At 46.2% G+C, this 21,283-nt stretch overlaps 1 protein-coding gene across 7 annotated transcripts in view; it reads left to right on the forward strand.

Moving 5' to 3' along the window:
- Positions 1 to 21,283, forward strand: part of LOC132398709 (potassium voltage-gated channel subfamily H member 2-like) — a 197,862-nt gene that overhangs the window by 96,038 nt on the left and 80,541 nt on the right. For 5 of the 7 annotated variants that reach the window (XM_059978535.1, XM_059978525.1, XM_059978563.1 and 2 more), the window contains 2 exons: positions 2,944 to 3,096; positions 8,723 to 8,937. In XM_059978535.1, coding sequence (XP_059834518.1) covers positions 2,944 to 3,096; positions 8,723 to 8,937 — 368 coding nt within the window. Of the gene's footprint in view, positions 1 to 2,943; positions 3,097 to 8,722; positions 8,938 to 19,152; positions 19,476 to 21,283 lie in introns of those variants that run through there. The other 2 variants (XM_059978580.1, XM_059978572.1) reach the window with 2 other exon arrangements.

The raw sequence follows: 21,283 nt of genomic DNA on the forward strand, positions 1-21,283 counted from the left end.
AGACATACTGTTTGATGGGTTAATTGGTAATGGTTATTGTCCCGTGATTAAGTTAGGGTTATGTCGGGGTCTGCCGGACAGCAAGGCTCAAAGGGCTAGAAGGGCCTATTCTGTGTTGTATGTCAATAGGTACATAAATATTTAATTGATATGCCATGCAACAGTGGACTGAGCACCGATCCCTGCAGCACACCAGCCTACAATCTGGAAAAAAAACAACCCTCCTCTAACCCTCTAACCCCTAGCACCCAGCCAATTGGCTAACTCATCGAGGATTCCAAGTGATCTCAAACTTGGGTCTAGCTGACCATGTCGGACCTCGTTAAAAGTTTTGTTAAAGTCCATGTAGACCACATCTACTGCCTTGACCTTGTCGATCTTCTGGGTCATCTCTTTAAAACACACTCAGATTGGTGAGCTATGATTTCCCTTGTACAAAGGACCATCCTTAATCCGTCTTTGTCTTTCCCTGTGTTTACTTTTCTTCTCCCTTGTCCTTTATTCTAGAGGTGGTGGGTCTGGTTTTAGTTCAGATCTGCTAGGTAGTGATTTTATCTCTTTGATGACCTTGTATGGATTGTTGAACTTGTTCCAGCTGGTTAACAATATATTCATCCTCACAGAACATAGTGCATACAGTACAGTGCAATACAGGCCCTCTGCCCCATAATGTTGTGCTTACCCTTTAACCAATCCGACATCAATCTAACCTTTCCCTCCCATGCAGCCTGCCAGTTTTCTTTGATCCATGTACCTATCTAAGAGTCTCTTAAATGGCCCTAAATTACCTGACTCTACCATCACCCCTGGCAGTGTGTTCCATGCACTCACTGCTCTGTGTAAAAAAAATGCATAATACCACTGATATCCCCCTATGTTTCTCTCCATCACTTTAAAATTAAGTTGTATTAGGCATTTACTGCCCAGGAAAAAAATCTCTGACTGTTCACTCGACCTATGCCTTTTTAAAAGGACGCCTCTATCAAGTCACCCCTCATTCTCCTTTGCTCCAAAGAGAAAAGGCTGAGTTTGCTCAATGTTTCCTCATAATGTTCTCTACTCCAGGCAGCATCCTGGTAAATCTCGTTTGCACCCTCTCCAAAGTTTCCACATTTTTCTCATAATATGGCAACCAGAACTGTACACCATACTCCAAATGTGGTCTGAGTTTTATAGTATTGCAAATTTACACGATGGCTCTTGAACTCAATCCCCCAACTAATGAAGGCCAACACACCATACAATTTCTGATCCACCCTATCAATTTGTATGGCAGCTTTTGAGAGTTCTATAAGCTTGAACCCCGAGATCCCTCTGATTCTCTAAAAATCTTGCCATCTAGGCAGGCAGTGAAGAAAGCTAATGTCATGCTGGCTTTTAAAACAAGAGGAATTGAGTATAGAAGTAAAGAGGTCCTTCTGCAGCTGTACAGGGCCCTGGTGAGACCCCACCTGGAGTATTGTGTGCAGTTTTGGTCTCCAAATTTGAGGAAGGACATTCTTTCTATTGAGGGAGTGCAGCGAAGGTTCACAAGGTTAATTCTCGGAATGGCGGGACTGTCATATGTTGAAAGATTGGAGCGACTGGGCTTGTATACACTGGAATTTAGAAGGATGAGAAGGGATCTGATTGAAACATATAAGATTATTAAGGGATCGGACACACTGGAGGCAGGAAGCATGTTTCCGCTGATGGGTGAGTCCAGAACTAGAGGCCACAGTTTAAGAATAAGGGGTAGGCCATTTAGAACAGAGATGCGGAAAAACTTTTTCATCCAGAGAGTGGTGGATATGTGGAATGCTCTGCCCCAAAAGGCAGTGGAGGCCAAGTCTCTGGATGCATTCAGGAGAGAGTTAGATAGAGTTCTTATAGATAGCGGGGTCAAGGGATATGGGGAGAGGGCAGGAACGGGGTACCGATTGTGTATGATCAGCCATGATCACAGTGAATGGTGGTGCTGGCTAGAAGGGCCGAATGGCCTACTCCTGCACTTACTGTCTATTGTCTACACTGTACTCTGCCTTTAAATTCAACCTTCCAGAGTGAAACACTTTACACTTTTCCCGGATAAACTCCATTGCCACATCTCAGCGCAGCTTTGCATCCTGTTTGTGGATTGCTTCTGGGGCAACAGGAAACATGAACTCTTTGCTGTAGTGCTGGGTTTTCTGATGGGAGAGGGTGGTCAGTCACTGTGTGCCCATACCTGCATGGTGACAAGAGACGATCCTCTCAGGGTGGAGACAGCAGGGAGTGCAGATGTTGAAATCTGGAGGATGTCATTGGCTCGAGCAGTATCTGTGGTTGGAAATGGTAACCTGCAGGCCTCCTCCTCTTCCCTGTACTTCTGTACACTGACGGTCTCCTCTCTGTCTTTCAATCTAGATGAAGAATCTCAGCCTGAAATGTTGACTGTCCATTTCCCTCCACAGATATTGCCTGACCTGTTAATCTTCTCAAGCAATTTGTGTACCTCTTTCCCTGATGGTTGGGCAGGCAATGTCTGTAAGGGAAGCCCTCCATTCACACCTCCCGTAGGTGAACAATGTGATTGAAGTTGTGGAGTTACTCGCATGGAATCATTGTTTCCATGCTAACTCTCAAATACCCACCTAAACTAATTACAGTTACAGCACCCAGTCCCTATCCTTCTCTGCACGGGTATTTCTTAAATGATGAGGGTCCCTGCCTCCACCACCACCTCAAACTGTATGTACCCGATTCCAAGCCCTTTGAGTGGAATAACGTTCCTCCTCAGGACCCTTTCAAGCCTTGACCTTAAACCGAAACCGCTGCCCTCTGACTGATTTTCTATTGACTTCCCATCACATGCCTGGGAAAGGGCCTGGCACGAACACAGGGGAGCGAGCCATCCCAATTTAGAACTGTGATCCTTGCTCCCACAGTGACTGTTGAGTTGAGAAGATGATGTTCCCTCCACAGGATCGTGCTTCCTCTGTCTGGTGGATGTGGTCCCCGTGCGCTGTGAGAGAGGATCTGTCATCATGTTCATCCTGAACTTTGAGGCAACCATGGAGGAGGTGATGTTGGATGCAGCCTGGAAGGAGAAGGTTTCAGAACCCTGGTTTACTGCAGGTAAGGTTAGGGCAGGTGGGAAATGGGGGATATGGGGACATGGAGCTTGGCTGTTGGCCAGGGAACAGACAGCTGAAGTGGTCTAGTGTCACTGCCGGATTGGGGACCTGCTCATCCCTGCTACTGCCTGTGTGATTTTGCTGTGCTTTCACTTTCCTGCACTACAAAGCTGTTTCTTGCCCAAGAGATTTGGGACATTCTGAGTTTTGAAAGTGGGAGGTGATATATCCACTTGCAGTACCCTCCAGGTTTCTGGAATGTCCCCCTTTCTATTCCCTGACTCCCTGGATTAACTGGGGAACTGGCCTCACATTGCCAGGGTAAACACCATCATGGAGTCACCCATCCCATCCCACCAACCACTTGGTTCCGTAACCCTTACCCTATCCCCAGGCCTGATTCTTAGACACTCAACCTGTAAGACCATGAGACACAGGAACAGAGTTGGGCCATTCAGCCCATCGAGTCTGTCTGCCATTCCATCATGGCTGATCCTGGATCCCACTAAACCCCATACACCTGCTGTAACCCTTGATGCCCTGACTGATCAGGAAATGACCAACTTCCACCTTAAGTATACCCACTGACTTAGCCTTCACCACCGTCTGTGGCAGAGCATTCCACAGACTTGCCACCCTCTGGATAAAAAAATTCCTCTGTTCTAAAGGGTTGCCCCTCAATTTTGAGGCTGTGCCCTCTAGGGCTGGTTACCCCTAACATGAGAAACATCTTCACATCCACCCTATCTAGTCCTTTCAATATTAGGTGGATTTCAATGAAATCCCTCCACCCTTGCATTCTCTAAATTCCAGCAAGTACAGGCCCAAAGCTGCCAAATGCTCCAAATATATTAACCCCTTCAATGCCGGAATAATTCTCGTGGGCCTTCTCTGGACTCTTTCCAATGACAACACATCCTCTCTGAGAGATGGAGCCCAAAACTGTTGACAATATTTGAAGTGTGGCCTGACTAGTGTCTTTATAAAGGCTCAGCGTTATCTCCTTTCTTTTATATTCTATTCCCAACATGGAATAGATGGCAACATTATATTTGGCTTCTTTACCACAGACTCAACCTGGAAATTAACCTTCTGGGAGTCTTGCATGAAGACTCCTAAGTCCCTCTGTGCCTCTGATGTTTGAACCTTCTCCCCATTTAGATAATAGTCCCACAATATTGTTTCTTTTATCATACATTCCCCAATACTATATTCCATCTGCCTCTATTTTTGCCTGTTCTTCCTATTTGTCTGAGTCCTGCTGCAATCAAATTGCTTTCTCAGCACTACCTACCCCTCCACCTATCTTCATATCATCTGCAAACTTTGCCACAAAGCCATCAATTTCATTATCTAAATCAATGACAATGTGAAAAGTTGCGGTTCCAATACTGACCCCTGAGGAACACCACTGATCACTGGCAGCCAACCAGTAAAGGCCCCTTTGATTCCCACTCACTGCCTCCTGCCTGTCAGTCATTCCTCTATCTATGTCTGCATCTTTCCTGTAATGTCACGGGATTTTATCTTGTTAAGCAGCCTCGTGTGTGGTACCTTATCAAATGCCTTCTGAAAACCCCGTCGTAACTCCCTAGTCATAGACACAACACTCTTCTCAGTGTCCTCACCATCACAGTCACCTGACCAACCCCTAACTTGCATCATGGAGTTCAGCAAGACCTTTGACAGGGTCCGGAAGGTGAGATCACTTGGGACCCTGGGCAAGCAGCCAGATGGATACCAAATCAGCTTGGTGGTAGGGTTTGGAAAGTTAGTAAAGGGTTGTTGTTTAGACTAGAGGTTAGTGCCCAGTGGTGTGCTGCAGGGATCAGAGCTTGGTCCATTGTTGTTTGTCATCTATATTAACAACTTGGATGAGAATATCAGTGGGACGATGAGTAAGTTTGCAGATGGTGGTGTGGTGGATGGTGAAGAAGTTTAAGGTTGCAACAATATCGATTGTCTGTGAAGGTGGGTCAAGGAATGGATAATAGAATTTAATTCAGACAAGTGTGAAGTGTTGTATTTTGAGAATTTAAATTAGGGAAGGATATGCACAGTGAAGGACAGGATCCTAGGGTGTGTTGAAGGACAGAAACCAAAGGGTACTGCCATCTGGTCCATTGACAGTGGTGACGCAAGTCAACAGGGTGCTGCAGAATGTGTATGGCACGCTTGTCGTCATTGCTGAGGCTTTGACTATTGGAAATGGGGTGTCATGTTACAGACGTTTGAGTCATTGGTGAGATTGCTTTGGACTATTGTGAGCACAGTAAAGATAAAATGGAGGTGCAGAAAAGTTTCATAAGGATGTTGCCGGGACTGGAGGGGTTGGGCTACAAGGAGAGATTTGATAGGTTAGGATGGTGTTCCTTGGACCGAAGGAGGCCGAGAAAGATTCTCCTTCAGCACTTCCTCTTCAACACCTCAGTTTCTCACAGAATTTCCCTTTAATCTTCCACACCCTCCTACCTTCCAACTCATCTGAAATCACCTGTCATCTGCCAGTTTGTGCTCCTCCCCTTCCCCCACTCTTTTTGTTTGGGTTCTGTCCCTTCCTTTCCAGTCCTGATAAAGGGTCTTGACCAGATATGTTGACTGCTTATTCCCCTCTCCAGATGCTGCCCGACTTGCTGAATTCCTTCAGCGTCTTGTGTGTGTGTTGCTCCAGATTTCCAGCATCTGCAGAATCTCACGTGTCTTCAATTTATGGAGAGACCTTCTGATGGAAGTCCCAGACTCCCTGAAATGTTGAGGGTAGTGAGGAAGGCAATTGGTGTTAGTCTTCATCGACCAAGGCAGAAGAGACATTTATAGGAAATTTTTGGAGTAACTTTTCACCCAGAGGGCACTGGGAGCAAGTTGCCAGAGGAGGTGGTAGAGGCAGGTACAATTACAATGTCTAAAGGGTCAAATACAGGTATGTGGATTGGAAGTACCTATACTTGGCCTTTTAGACATTATAATTGAACCTGCCTTTGCCACCTCCTCTGGCAGCATGTCCCATCATGCTGCCGGAGTGTCACAGGAAGATGGGATCAGTATAGATAGGTATCATGGTCAGCATGTATGTGCTGGGCCAAAGGACTTGTTTCTGCATTGCACAGTTCTGGGAGGCATGATCTCCCCTGCAGAAGCCATGCCAACTGCTCTGAATGTCCCTGCTTTTCCAAGTGAACATAGATCAGAGTTTTCTCCTCCTCTGGCAGCTTGTTACTAGTTGATGTAAGGCTCACTAGCTTTATCCTTACTGAACAAGGGGGGCTCTCCTTCAGTCTCTGGTACCTCACCTGTGCCTAATGAAAATGAGAACATCTCCATCAGAGCCCAAACCATCTCCTCCTTTGTGTATCTTACCATTCTGGGATAGTTCTTGTCATCCCCTGGGGATTCATCTACCCTAATGTGCACAATTCTTCCTGATGTGGACATGTTACAGAATATTTACATAACCTCAACTCTCCAGCCTTCGCATTCTTTTCCCTGGTGAGTACCCATGAGATAGTTACTTTGCCTATGCCCCTGGCCACTGGCATGAGTGACTTGTCTACTCCCTGAGGGCACCTATTCCTTTCATAGCTTCTCTCTTGCTTCTAATATACATGAATGCTTAGGGATTCTCCTTAATCCTGCTTTCCAAGGTCATTTTGTGACCTTTTTTTGTCCTCCTAATTTCTTACTCAAGTTCTCCTATATCTCCTATAAGCCATAACTGACTTGTTACCAGTCCTGTACCTGACAGCTGCTTCCTCCTTTTCTCTGATCTAACCTCGAATATTCTGGGTTAACTGGCATTCCCAGATTTTATCATCATTGTCTCTTGTATAAAGTTCGAATTGAGTCTCAACAAGTGTGAGGTGATGCATTTTGGGAAGTCTGATAGGGGTAGGGCAGCTACAGTAGATGGTAGAGTACAAAAGAATGTTGATGTATGGAGAGACCTTGAATTTCAAGTCCATTGTTCCCTGAAAGTGACAACACAGGTGGACAGGGTGGTGGATGTGTATGAGGGAGGTCAGAGCATGGAATATAACAGTCAAAATGTTACATTGCAACTTTACAGAACACTGGTTAGGCTGCACTTGGAGTATTGTGCACAGTTCTGATCACTGCTACACAGGAAGTGTGTGTTAGGAAAAGAGAGTGCAGAAGAGATTCAGTAGGATGTGAGGGTTTGAGAGGTTGGGTGAGGGTGGAGGATTCGGGGAGGATGGATATCCTTGGACAAACTTCTCTTTGCGTGGTAGGGTGTATGGGTGTGATGATTGAGGAGGGAGGGGTGAGAGACTGGGTTAGCATTTGAGAATGAGGGCTTGAAGTATGAGTGAGAGAGTTCTGAAGGGGAGGCCTTCCAGGAGTATAAAAGGAAATTACATTGCAACTTTATAAAACCCTAGTTAGACCACATCTAGAGTGTTGCATTCAGTTCTGGTCGTCTCATTACAGGAAGGATGTGGAGATGGTATGCTGTCTGGATTAGAGGGCATAAGCTATAAAGAGAGGTTGGGCAAACATGAGTTTTTTCCTCTGGAGCCATGGAGGCTGAGGGGAGACCTGCTGGAGGTTTATAAGATTATAAGCGGCATGGATAGAGCAGACTGTATCTTTTTCCCAGGATTGAAATGTCTGATATCAGAGGGCATGTATTTAAGGTGGTGGAGGGAGCACAAGGGAGATGTATGGGGCAGGTTTCTTTGCACAGAGTGGTAGGTGCCTGGATCTTCTGCTGGGGTGGTGGTGGTGGAAGCAAATAGGATACAAACATTTAACAGACTCTTAAGCAGGCATGTAAATGTGCAGGAAAGGGAGGGATATGATTAATGTGCTAGGAAGAGGGATTGGATTAAATATGTCACAGGTTTAAATAGTTTGGAATAACATTGTAGGTTGAAGGTTGTGGCCTGTGCTGTTCTGTTTTGTCTAATGTTCCAGAAGTAGTCCATGTGGCCTTCTATAAGACTTGACAAGGTCCCACGTGGGATACTAGTGCAAGGGTTCGGGCCCATGTGATAAGGGACATTGGGTTCGAATTTGATGGTGGTAGGTGATGTTTGTGATTGGAAATGTACGACCAGTGGTTTTCACAGAGATTGGTGCTGGCACCCTGTAGGGAGTAATTTCTACACTAGTGACCTGGATAGGAACATAGGTTGTAGGTGACACATTCAGTGATGTTGTTGACAGTGAGGAGGGAGTCTTGGGCTATTAAAAGATTCTGATCAGCTGGTCAGGTGCGGTTAAATGTTCATCAAAAATGAATAGTTAGCAATAACAGCAATAATTCCCCATGACGGGTGTTAAACTGGTGTTGCTATCTGAAATGTAAATAAACATTTTGCAAATGCTCCATGATTCTGTGAGTATTTGTCTGGAGAACTGTAATATCATGGAGGTTCCCCTCAATCTCCCTGGCCTATCCCACCATTCACTCCAATCAGGGCTGAGCTACCCCGGGCCCGAGCCCCTCAGCCTCTCAGTTCATTAGGTACTAACCCCATAGATCTACCCAATGCCCCTCTGGGGCAGAAAATTCCAGAGATCCTCCCCTCTCTGGGAGAAGCTGAATATGTACACCTTCTAAATGATCCCTCGTGTGAGACTCTCATCTTGTGCTGTGGTGACTGCAGAGGCGGTGAAGGGTGTGCTAAGAGCCCAACTTTCCAGCTCCACTTCGGACACTGACCTGGCGAAGCCCCGCGCAGTCAGGAAGATCTCACAGATCACCCTCAACTTTAAGGACCTGGAAGGGGATCAGATCACCCTGCCAGCCACCACTGACAAGGACATCATTGCTCCCAAGGTCAGGGAGAGGAGTCACAATGTCACCGACAAGGTCACCCAGGTGAGTCCGACACGGGTCAGAGGGTCCCAGGTGAGTCCGACACCAGACAGTGTCACCACATGAATCTGACAGGCACAGATTCCTGTTGAGTCAGACTGTGCCTGGAACAGGTAACAACAGTGTGTACGTACCTGGCCACAGTGGGCAAGTTGAACAGGCGAAGTCACAAGGTGCTGTACATGAGGCTAATAAACAAGACAGGAGCCCACAGTATTAGAGGCAGGGTGCTCGTATGAATAGAAGATTGGCTGACTGGTAGAATACAGAGAGTGGGGATAGAGGGTTTTTTTTTTACTGTTGGTGACTAGTGGAGCCCCACATAGATCAGTTTGGGATACAACTTTTCACTTTATACATTAATATTCTGGATGATGGAATTGATGACTTTGTGGCTAAGTTTGCAGATGATTCAAAGATAAGTGGAGAAACAGTGTTAAGAAGCAGGGAGTGTGCAGAAAGACTTTGATGAGTTGGAACAATGGGCAAAGAAGAGGTAGATGGAATAGTAGGGAGAACAAAGGTGTAAATTATTTCTCTAATGGGGAAATATTCAGAGATCAGAGATGCAAACAGACTTGGGAATCCGAGTTTATCATGCAGGTTCAGTCAGTTGTAAAAGGGAGAAATGTAATGTTAGTAATCTTTTCAAGAGGACTAGAATATAAAAGCAAAGATGTACAGCTGAGGCTTTACAGCCTTATTGTTATGCAAATATGTTCACATTTGGAGTATTGTGAGCAGTTTTGGGGCCCCATATCTCAGGAAGGATGTGCTGCCATTGGAGACGGTGCAGAGGAGTTTAACGAGAATGATTCCAGGACAAAAGGGATCATGTACAAAGTGCATTTAATGTCTCTGGAGCAAACACAAGGAAATCTGCAGATGCTGGAAATTCAAACAACACACACAAAATGCTGGTGGAACGCAGCAGGCCAGGCAGCATCTATACGGAGAAGCACTGTTGATGTTTCGGGCCGAGACCCTTTGTCAGGACTAACTGAAAGGAAAGATAGTAAGAGATTTGAAAGTAGAGGGGGGAGGGGGAAATGCGAAATGATAGGAGTAGACTGGAGGGGGTGGGATGAAGCTAAGAGCTGGAAAGGTGATTGGTGAAAGTGATACAGAGCTGGAGAAGGGAAAGGATTATGGGACGGGAGGCCTTGGGAGAAAGAAAGGGGGGGAAGCACCAGAGGAAGATGGAGAACAGGCAAACAATTAAATATGTCAGGGTTGGGGTAAGAAGGAGAGGAGGGGCATTAACGGAAGTTAGAGAAGTCAATGTTCATGCCTTCAGGTTGGAGGCTACCCAGCTGGTATATAAGGTGTTGTTCCTTCAACCTGAGTTTGGATTCATTTTGACAGTAGAGGAGGCCATGGATAGACATATCAGAATGGGAATGGGATGTGGAATTAAAATGTGTGGCCACTGGGAGATCCTGCTTTCTCTGGCGGACCGAGCGTAGGTGTTCAGCGAAACGGTCTTCCAGTCTGCGTCGGGTCTCACCAATATATAAAAGACCACACCGGGAGCACCGGACACAGTACACCACACCAGCCCACTCACAGGTGAAGTGTCGCCTCACCTGGAAGGACTGTCTGGAGCCCTGAATGGTGGTGAGGGAGGAAGTGTAAGGGCAGGTGTAGCACTTGTTCCGTTTACAAGGATAAGTGCCAGGAGGGAGGTCGGTGGGAAGGCATAGGAGGGACAAGTGGACAAGGGAGTTGCGTAGGGAGCGATCCCTGTGGAAAGCAGAAGGGGGAGGGGGTAGGGAAAGATGTGCTTAGTAGTGGGATCCCGTTGGAGGTAGCAGAAGTTACGGAGAATTATACGTTGGACCTGGAGGCTGGTGGGGTGGTAGGTGAGGACAAGGGGGACCCCATCCCAAGTAGGGTGGCAGGCAGATGGGGTGAGGGCAGATGTGCAGGAAATGGGAAAGATGTGTTTGAGAGCAGAGTTGATGGTGGAAGAAGGGAAGCCCCTTTGTTTAAAAAAGGAAGACATCTCCTTCATCCTGGAATGAAAAGCCTCATCCTGAGAGCAGATGCGGTGGAGATGGAGGAATTGTGAGAAGGGGATAGCATTTTTGCAAGAGACAGGGTGGGAAGAGGAATAGTCCAGGTAGCTGTGAGAGTCTGTAGGCTTATAGTAGATATCAGTAGATAAGCCGTCTCCAGAAATGGAGACAGAAAGATCAAGAAAGGGGAGGGAGGTGTGGGAAATGGACCAGGTAAATTGGAGGGCAAGTGGGCCAACCCGAGTGCCCTAATTGGGTGGCAATGGAGTTGAGCTCCACTAAAGAATTATCTATCTCTGCACTTCTTGGCTCTGTACTCCCTAGTAGTTTGTCCAGATTAATAGTTAATCCTCTTGTTAGACACACTTTGTGTATATGGGCTCAGTTTAGGAAATTTTATGGTTTCCATGGTTTTTCCATTTCTAGCCCTATCTTACATAATCACCTTTTTTTACCTACTACGTATGACTCAGCATTCCATGATTGGTATAGGAAGGGCATTAGACATTTTGAAGATCTTTTTATTGATAATCGCTTCGCTTCTTTTCAACCGCTCTCTGCTAAATTCAATCTGCCCAATGCTTATTTTTTTAGATATCTCCAAATTAGACACTTTATTGTTCCTTTAATTCCTAACTTCCCTGAAATGCCTGAGAAAAATGTTATGGACTTATTTCTTTCCATTAATCCATGAGGTAAAGGTTTAATATCATTTATTCGAGATAAATTAGCAACCTTATGACGTGCCCCTGTGGATAAAATTAAAATGGCATGGGAGCAGGATTTAAATACCTCCTTATCTGATGAGACTTGGGACTCAATTCTCAAATCGGTTAATTCAACCTCTCTTTGTGCTCACCATTGCCTTTTACAGTTTAAGATTGTTCATAGAGCCCATATGTCTAAATCTAAGTCATCTGGATTTTACCCTAACATTAGTCTGCTTTGTGATAAATGCAAAAGGGGCGAGGCCTCTCTCATTCATATGTACTGGTTTTGTCCCAGCTTGGAGAAATTTTGGAAAGATGTCTTCATAACGTTATCGTATATTCTGAATCACCACCTAGAACCAAACCCTTTAATTGCTTTGTTCGGTTTCTGGAGTGAGACAGATTTACGTCTGAGTTCGACTAAGTGTCGAATATTATCTTTTGCCTCTCTCCTGGCTAGACGTTTAATCCACCTTAGATGGAGAGATGTTGCCCCACCCACGCATGCTCAATGGTTTATCAATATTATGGCCTGCTTAGACCTTGAAAAAATTCATTATTCAGTTCTTAATTCAGATTTAAAGTTCCATAAGGTCTGGGGACCTTTTATTGAGTACTTTCATAACCTTCCTCTTAACTAAGGTTTCTTTTTCGGTCCCTTGCTTTCAGCTCCTTTTTCTTTTGGTAGTAGGCATTAATATCTTCTGTTGCTAAGTGTATTTACAGTTTTGGGGGTTTGATTGTCCTGATTTATATTCTCTATATTGTGTTGTGGTTGGTCTGGAGTTTTTTTTTATGTTGCGGGGCTTGGGGAGGATACTAATTTTACTTGTCTTCAATTTGGGTGCTTTCTCAATTATCTTTCTTTGTATCATATTGTTATTGTATGTTTATTTTTGCACTGTATCAATGTTCTTTATTTTGATCTGGGGTTTTTTATCTGTAGTTATGTAGAAAATGTATAATAAAACTAATAAAAAAAATTTGAGGGCAAGGTGAAAGTTAGAGGCAAAGTTAATGAAGTTAACGAGCTCAGCATGTGTGCAGGAGACAGCGCCAATGCAGTTGTCGATGTAGCGAAGGAAAATCTACTACTTCCAAATCTCTTACTATCTTTCCTTTCAATTAGTCCTGACGAAGGGTCTCGTCCCGAAACGTCGACAGTGCTTCTCCTTATAGATGCTGCCTGGCCTGCTGCATTTCACCATTTTGTGTGTGTTGTTTTAATGTCTCTGGGCCTGTATTTGATGGAGGTTAGAAGGATGAGGAATGATCTCATCGAAAACTACCAAATACTGAAAGGAATGGATAGAGTAGACATGGAGAGGATGTTTTCAGTAGTGAGAGAGCCCAGCGTCCAAGGACACAGCCTCAGATTAAAGAGACGTCCCTTTAAAACTAGATGAGGAGGATGGGGGAGTCAGAGAATTGGAACTGGGGGAAATGGTCTATGTGGATGCAATCAAGGCTGGTCTGTGGGTGACAGGGTCAGACTATGAAGAGATGGTAGAGGTGTAGACACTTGGGGGAGATGTGGAGATGCCTGGGGAGACACAGGGAGACTAGTAGGGGATATAATAACTGAGTACGTGGAAAAAAAATGGATTAAGAGAGCGGATATTTGGACTAGGAGTTGGTGTATAACCAATCTGCTTGGAGAAAGGCTCTGGAAGAGAGGGCGGGGAACCAGATGTGGTGTGTCTGGACCTTCAGGATGCTTTTGCTAAGGTCCCCGCACTCAGTGAGATGAGTGTACTTGTTGGTGCTGATTGGAGACTGGTCACCAGGCAGAGTCAGAGGTGTCATGGGTCTGTTGGTCATCAAGGTACAGAGGGCAGTGAGCTGGGGCTAGTGTACACCAGAGTAGCAGGGCAGGGTGGGCCAAAGGGTCTGCACCTGTTTTCCCCTCCTCCCTACTGCCACCCCACACACCCCCATCAGCCCACCATCCCTCACAGTGGCTGCAGTGGATAGCCCCTACAAACCACAATGCAGTTTCTTCCCCAGGTCCACCCCTTCCCCCTCCAGGACAGAGAGTGGACATCGCTACCTTCAAGTTCCACTCCAGGTCACACCCTGACGTACTGGGGACTTCTCGCTCCACTGACACTGTCCTGAGATCCCCTCCTCTCTGTGCGCCCCCACCTTCCCAAACCGAATCCACCTTCTCCTGGGCATTGAGGGATTGGGTGGGAATGCCTTCCTCGAGGTGGGACGGTGAGGGGGAGGGGGTTGTTGAATGCCGGCCTTTGGCTGTAGACACTTCTGTCTGCCCCAGCGAGGGGGCAGTGGTGAATGCCTGCTCAGGTGGGATGTGAGCAGACACTGCTGTCTAAGCTGTTGTGAGGCTAGGATCAGCCACTGGGAGCCTGGGATTACTGGCGCCTGCAAAATCCCAAGAGATGGGAGATTAAGATTTACTGGGGATAAAGCTGAGGATGCTCTGGCAGTGATTAGATTGGGAGCAGGGGCCGTCGCTGAAATGTGGGCAGTGCCCCAGGGGAGGGGAGGGGAACAGAGTAACGTTCAGGCAGCCGATGAACTCCAACAATTCCCACTCCCTGACTAAGGGAGCCAGACTGTCTGTCTTTCCTGGGACTGCTTGTTCTCTTATAAATGTATAGTACAGAATTGGGACCATGCCCACCGTAATGTCTGTTTACACTAATCCCATTTGCCTGCATTAGATCCATCTCCACCTACACCTTCCCATCCAAGTACCCGTCCAACTGCTGCGTACACTCATGACAGCTCATGCCAGGCACCCAGCCACGCTTCTGTGTGAAAAATGTGTCCCTCAGGTCCAAAGGTAGACAATACAGATACAAGAGGGGAGAGATTGAAATGTGACCCCTTATTTCCATGGAGGGTATTGAGTATCTGGAATGAGCTGCCAGAAGAAGTGGTTGAGGCAGGTGCAATTGTGACATTCAAGGGGGATTTGGATAGATGCTTGGAGAGTTATGGGCTGAATGTGGGCAACTAGCATGGGGATGCCATGGAATAGTTGGGCCAAAGGGTTTAATTCTGACTGTATCACTCTATAACTCTCTCATTCTATCTCCTTTCCATCTCCTCTCTTACCTTAAACACCTGTGTCCTCTCACAGAACTCAGAACAGTACAGGCCCTTTGGTCCACAATATTTTGCCAACTTTTTAACCTACTCTGAGATCATTCTAACTTCCCCTCCTACTGAGCCTATCTAAGAGTCTCTTAAATGTTCCTAATGTATCTTTCTCTTGCATTACCCTGGCAGCTTATTCAATACACCCACCACTCTGTATACAAAATTTAGCTCTGACAAGCCCCCCCCCCCCACTACTCTCATCCAATAACTTTAAGATTATGCCCCCTTGTATTAGCAATTTTGCTTTGGGGAAAAAGTGCCTGGCTGAATACTATCCTTTGTCTATTGTCTAGATTCCTCTGTTCTGGGAAAAAGAATGTGACTATCTACCCTATCTGTGCCCCTTATAATAGTATAAACCTCTATAAGGTTCCCCTGAGCCTCCTGCACAACAGTGAGAACAAACCCAGCCTGTCTTTTCCAGGCAACATCCCCAGGAATCTCTTCTGCACACTCTCTATTGCACCCGCACCCTTCCTGCAGTGTGGTGACTAAAGCTGTACACAGTTCTCCAAGTGTGGTCTGGCCAATGTTTTGCAAATTGAATTCTGTTGTTGACAGTAATGTTAAAATTGTACAAGGCATTGGTAAGGCCGAATTTGGAGTGTTGTGTACAGTTCTGGTCACCGAATTATAGGAATGATATCAACAGAGAGAGTACAGAGAAGATTTACTAGAATGTTACCTGGGTTTCAGCACCTAAGTTCCAGGGAAAGGCTGAACAAGTTAGGTCTTTATTCTTTGGAGCGTAGAAGGTTGAGGGGAGACTTGGTAGAGGTATTTAAAATAATGAAGGGGATAGATTGAGTTGACGTGGATAGGCTGTTTCCATTGAGAGTAGGGGAGATTCAAACAAGAGGACATGATTTGAGAGTTAAGGGGCAAAAGTTTAAGGGTAACATGAGGGGGAATTTCTTTACTCAGAGAGTGGTAGCTTGTGGAATGAGCTTCCAGTAGAAGTGGTAGAGGCAGGTTCGATATTGTCACTTAAAGTAAAATTGGATAGGTATATGGACAGAAAAGGAATGGAGGATCATGGGCTGAGTGCGAGCCAGTGGGACTGGGTGAGTGTAAGCATTCAGCATGGACTAGAAGGGCCGAGATGGCCTGTTTCCATGCTGTAATTGTTATATGGTTATATGGTTAACACAGAGTGTGGATTATAGCGTGAACTCACTGACAAAGGATGTGGTGTGGAGTCAACACTGTCACTACGTTTCAGAGGCATTTGGACAGGCAGGTAAGGAGGCAAGGCATAGGAAGATATGGACATAATAAAGGCAAATGAGCTTAGTGTAGATGAGTAAAGGGGTCGGCACAGAAGGATCTATTTCCACACTGTACAACTCTTGACTTGGTTGCAGTGGAAAGGGTGCAAAGGGGATTCATCAGGATGTTACTGGGACTGGAGAACCTGATGAGGAAGGACTGGAGAGCCCGAGCTTGTTTACTGTGGAACATTGTGCATAAGACATTGAAGATCACGAGGGGATGAGATGGAAGCACTTGACCAAGACATCATGGGAAGCAAGGGAAGAAATTGCTGGGATCCTGGCAGAGATTTTTGTTTTCCTTAGTCACAAGCAAGGTACCTGCAAAGGACCAGAGGGTGGCTAAAGTAATGCCTTTATTTAAACAGGGCTGCAAGGACAAGCCAGGTAACTACATGCTGGTGAGCCTTACCTCACAGGTGGAGAAAGTTACTGGAGGGATTCCAAGGGACAGGAGCTTCCTGCATTTGGAAATAGCAAGGACTGATTGGGCACAGTCAACATAGCTTTGTGTGTGTGAAATCATGACTGATGAATTTGATTGAGTTTGTGAAGAGATGGCCAAGGAGACTGACGAGGGCAGATGTTGTCGGCATGGACTTTAACAAGGCCTTTGATAAGGTCCCAGATCCAGGGTGAGCTGGCTGATTGGTAACAAAACTGGCTTAGTAAAAGGAGGCATCGGGGGCAGTGAAGGATTGTTCAGACAGAGGCCTGTGACCAGAAGCCTCAGGGATCGGGCTGGGTTGACGTTGTTGTTTGCCGTATGTGTTGAGATGTGAGATGAGTGATGTGTTGAGAGTGTAGTTGACATGATTAGTAAGGGTCCAGATAGCCTTCGAATTGGTGGTGTGATGGACAGTAAAGAAGGCTATCTAAAGTTACAACAAGATCTCGATCAACTGGAGAAGTGGACAAAGGAATAGCAGATAAAGTTTAACTCAGACAGGTGTGAAGTGATAATGGGGCTCTTTGTTGTACAGCACCTGCTCAGTGAATGGTAGGGCCTTGGGAGTGTTGTAGAACAGAGAGAACTGGGAATACAGGTCCATGATTCCCTGGAAGAGGTTACACAGTAGACAGGGTGCTGAAGTGATGCTGCACTTGACTTCATCAGATGGGACACTGAGTACAATAGTTGAAATGCCTTGATGCCTTGTTAGGACTGCACAGGGTGTGGTAAGGTCACACGAAGTGTTGTGTGCATTGCTAGTTGCCTGGCTATAGGAAGGAAGCTTTTTAAACTGGAAAAGGTGCAGAAGAGATTCACAAAGATGGTGCTAGGATTGAAGGGCTTGAGTTATCAGCGGAGACTGGACAGGCTGGGACTGTTTTCCCTTGAGCGAAGGACGCTGAGGGGTGACCTTATAGAGATTTACGAAAACATGAGCGAGATAGATAGAGTGGATGGTCACAGTATTTTTTTAAAAGAATCAGAATCAGGTTTAATATCACTGTGAAATTTGTTTTGTGGCAGCAGTATATTACAAAACATAATAATAAAATAACTAGAATAAAATATGTAAAAATGAATTAAATAAGTAATACAAAAAGAGAGGGAAATGAGTCGGGGAGTCAAAAACTAGAGTGTGTAAGTTTAAGGTGAGAAGGACCTGAGGGCAAGATGGATATATCGAACAAACTACCTGAGTTTTGTGTGTGTTGCTTGGATTTGCAGCATCTGCAGATTTTCTCTTGTTTGTGCCAGAGGAGATGGTTGATTAGGTACATTAGCAACACATAAAAGTCACTTGCTCAAGTACATGGATAGAGGAGGTTTTGAGCAGGAGTCCCCAACCTTTTTTATACCATGGACCAACACCATTAAACAAGGGGTCTATGTACCCCAGGTTGGGAAGCCTTGGCTTAGATGGACATGGGCCAAACACTAGCAAATGGGTCTGGCTCCATGGCTGGCATGGATGAGTAGGGCTGAGGGGTCTGTTTCTGCGCTGTATAACTAACTGTAAAGGACCCATTTCCCTCAGCAAATAGGATGGGGTAGTGATCAGTAGAGGGATTGGAGGGGACGAGGGAAAAGTTCCCGCAAGGAGAGACATGAGGAAATCTACAGATGCTGGAAATTCAAGCAACACACAAAATACTGGTGGAACACAGCAGGCCAGGCAGCATCAATAGGAAGAAGTACAGTCGACATTTTGGGCCAAGACTCTTCGTCCTGAAGTGCTCCTTCCTATAGATGCTGCCTGGACTGCTTCGCAAGGAGAGGTACGGTCTGCACATGGGAGGGGTGGAGATCCTGTTACATTACTCCTGGGGGAGCCTATGAGCAGCCCTGACCCACAGGGACATGGATCCCGGGTGGAGAGGTAGGTCAGGTTGTGTGGAAGTGTGGGAGAGGCAGAGAGCCCTTGGATCTGGGAGTGTCACTCACAGGGGAACTGATCACATTTGGGTAGATGGGGTTGGGTTGTGTGGCCCTTTTATACATTAACCAGAAAGGATGGGCCAAATAGTCTCCCTCTTTGCATTGAATTTTCAGTGATTCAATGAACCCAGCCCCCAGGGACTCTAAACTTCACTTGTTCCCATATGCCGACAGTAATGATTTTCCTTGCTGCCTGGTCTCAACCTTGGGAATCTCCTCCCTCATTCTCCTACCCACCCCTCCTCTGTTTGAAGGCCTGCCCAGGGAGCTGACCCATCCACTACCTCCTACGCAGCTCAACTGTACTGGGAGTGGGAGGTTTAGTATGATGAAGGCCCAGCTTGTACAGATGACTGCCTGCGCTGGGTCAGGGATTAACAGACTCTCAGTCTCTCTGTTCATGCGGCAGATGTGCCAGATCCTGCAGGGTTAATGGGATATATGCTGATCCCTGCTGCTGCACTCTCCCTTCCTCCCTCCCTCCCCTCCCAGCTGCTCTAACAGGCTTCCTTCTGTCCTGGCCCCAGCCGGGGTTTGTGGATCAGTTGTGTGTCCTGGAGACCGGAGTAACAAGCTCATCCGAAACGAGGCAGAGGAGCAGCATTCCCAATCCAACACAGGTCCTGTGTTCACCAGGAGTTCAGACAGGGACTGAGGGATCCAGGAGTTCATACCGCAATTCAGAGATTCTGGAAATTCAGGAATTAAGCAATTCAGACTTGGTCGGAGAGATTCCAGAGGCTGGGCTGGATTTCAGGGACTCAGGGAGTTTGCACTGGAATTGAAGGATTCTGAGATTTCAGACTGAGAGGTTCTGGGAATCAGCAAACCCTCGTACTTCCCCTTCCCTGGAGATAATTGTGGAACAGTTTGAAGATCCTGGTGACTGAACATCTGAGGGAGGAGAGGGATGTCAGTGAAAGGCTGGGATGCTCCAGTTGCCGAAGGGCCTAAGGGAGTTGCGGAACATCGGGGTGAGAAGATGAGGAGAGGGGTCCGGATTTCCAGCATTGTAGCTCACGAGGTAGGTGTTACAGCTCTTGCTGGGGAGGGGTTGTTTGGGTGAACTGGTGACCATCGCAAGACTGGCAAGTCTTAGCTGGAGTCTGGACGTCTAGCTGCAAGGAACAAGCAGCATTTTGGTTCCACAGACTTCCTGTCATGCTGGCCCTGACCCAGCTCCACTGACAACGCTCCAGCTCCTCCTGCATTGATCGAGTGAGGGGTAGATCCCAATCCCGGGGCTGCCGGGTAAGGGGGTGCTGTGAATGTCTACCATGCGGGGGGGTGGGGTTGGTGAGGGAGAGTGGTGATGCCGGCTGTGAAGAGCCAGTGAAGGGGTCGATATGAGTGGCTCCCCCCAAGAGGAAGGGGTGGCGGCCACTGTGGGGAAGGGGGGGGGGGGTTGCGTGCTAAGGGGGAACTTGGCAGAGATGTAACAGACGGCCTGCTGTTGGAGCTTTTGATGGATTCAGGCTGGGAACTGGCGATTACTATTACTAGTTATCCCCTTTTGTTCAACAGCCTGATCATTGTGGGGTAGTAACTGTTCTTAAACCTGGTGGTGTGAGTCCTGAGGCTCTTGTATTTTTTACCTGATGGCAACAGCAAGAAAAGAGCATGGCCTGGGTTGTGAGGATCTCTGATGATGGATGCTGCTTTCCTACAACAGTGTTTCATGTAGATGTGCTTAATGGTTGGGAGGGCTTTATCTGTGATGTACTGGGCCAAATCCACCACCTTTTCTGTTCAAAGGCATAGGTGTTTCCATACTAGGCTATGATACAGCCAGTTAATACATTCTCCACTACACATCTACTGTACAGAAGTTTGTCAAAGTTTTTGATGTCATGTCGAATCTCTAGAGACTCCTAAGGAAGTAGAAGCCATGCTTTCTTTGCGATTTCATTTATGTGCTGGGTCCAGGTCAGGTCCTCTGAAATTGTAACACCCAGGAATTTAAAGTTGCTGACTCTCACCACCTCTCATCCTCCAATGAGTGCTGGTTCTGTATGATCTTGATCAGGCTTTGCATGTACCTTCTGATGTCAGCACAGGCACAGAGTAATTGCCACCTGTTTATCCCAATTACATGCTCTGTCTGTAAGGAGTCACGTATGCTTTTACTAACTGTCCCCATTGTCCGTCAACAGCTCTCACATTTTGCCATCTTGTGCTTGGGTACTTACTCCATCTGATTCTTCCGCTGCTCTGCTCTGCTCTGTGTCCACTCCTCACACCTAATGCTGATTTCAGAAACCTCACAAATCTCTTCCTAGAATTTAACACTATCTTTAATTTCTCTGCAGAGGCCAGGATAAATCACCGTCAGTTAGGATTTGTGCGTGAGATGAATACATGTATTTTAAAATGTGTGCATTATGTATTTGTATACAAACCAGGTCCTGTTCACCATTGCACCTTCCAGCCACTCGCAGCAAACTCCACTCCCTTGTTTAAGATTCAACATTTGGATTGAAATACACTTTCAAACTCAGTGTAAAGTCCATCATATTAACATCACTCTCCACAAAGGTCCTGCCAACATTACCTATTACCCCTTTCCCAGTGCCCCAATTACTACCCAACGTGTTACTTGTAACTCTAAAACTAATTGAAAGAAAAATGTGGGGAACCTGGGGATAAACGTGTGTACTTTGTTTTTTACTTCTGGTGAGGCATGCACTTATGATGTGGTGGCATAATAATGTATGCCATTCACATAATTTTACATGTAACCCATGATGAATTATGTAAACAACAAGGAGTGCTTTATCAATAGGTACATTTAATGTCAGAGAAATGTATACAATATACATCCTGAAATTATTT

Source organism: Hypanus sabinus, chromosome 1, assembly GCF_030144855.1.
Source record: "Hypanus sabinus isolate sHypSab1 chromosome 1, sHypSab1.hap1, whole genome shotgun sequence".
Classification (NCBI taxonomy): domain Eukaryota; kingdom Metazoa; phylum Chordata; class Chondrichthyes; order Myliobatiformes; family Dasyatidae; genus Hypanus; species Hypanus sabinus.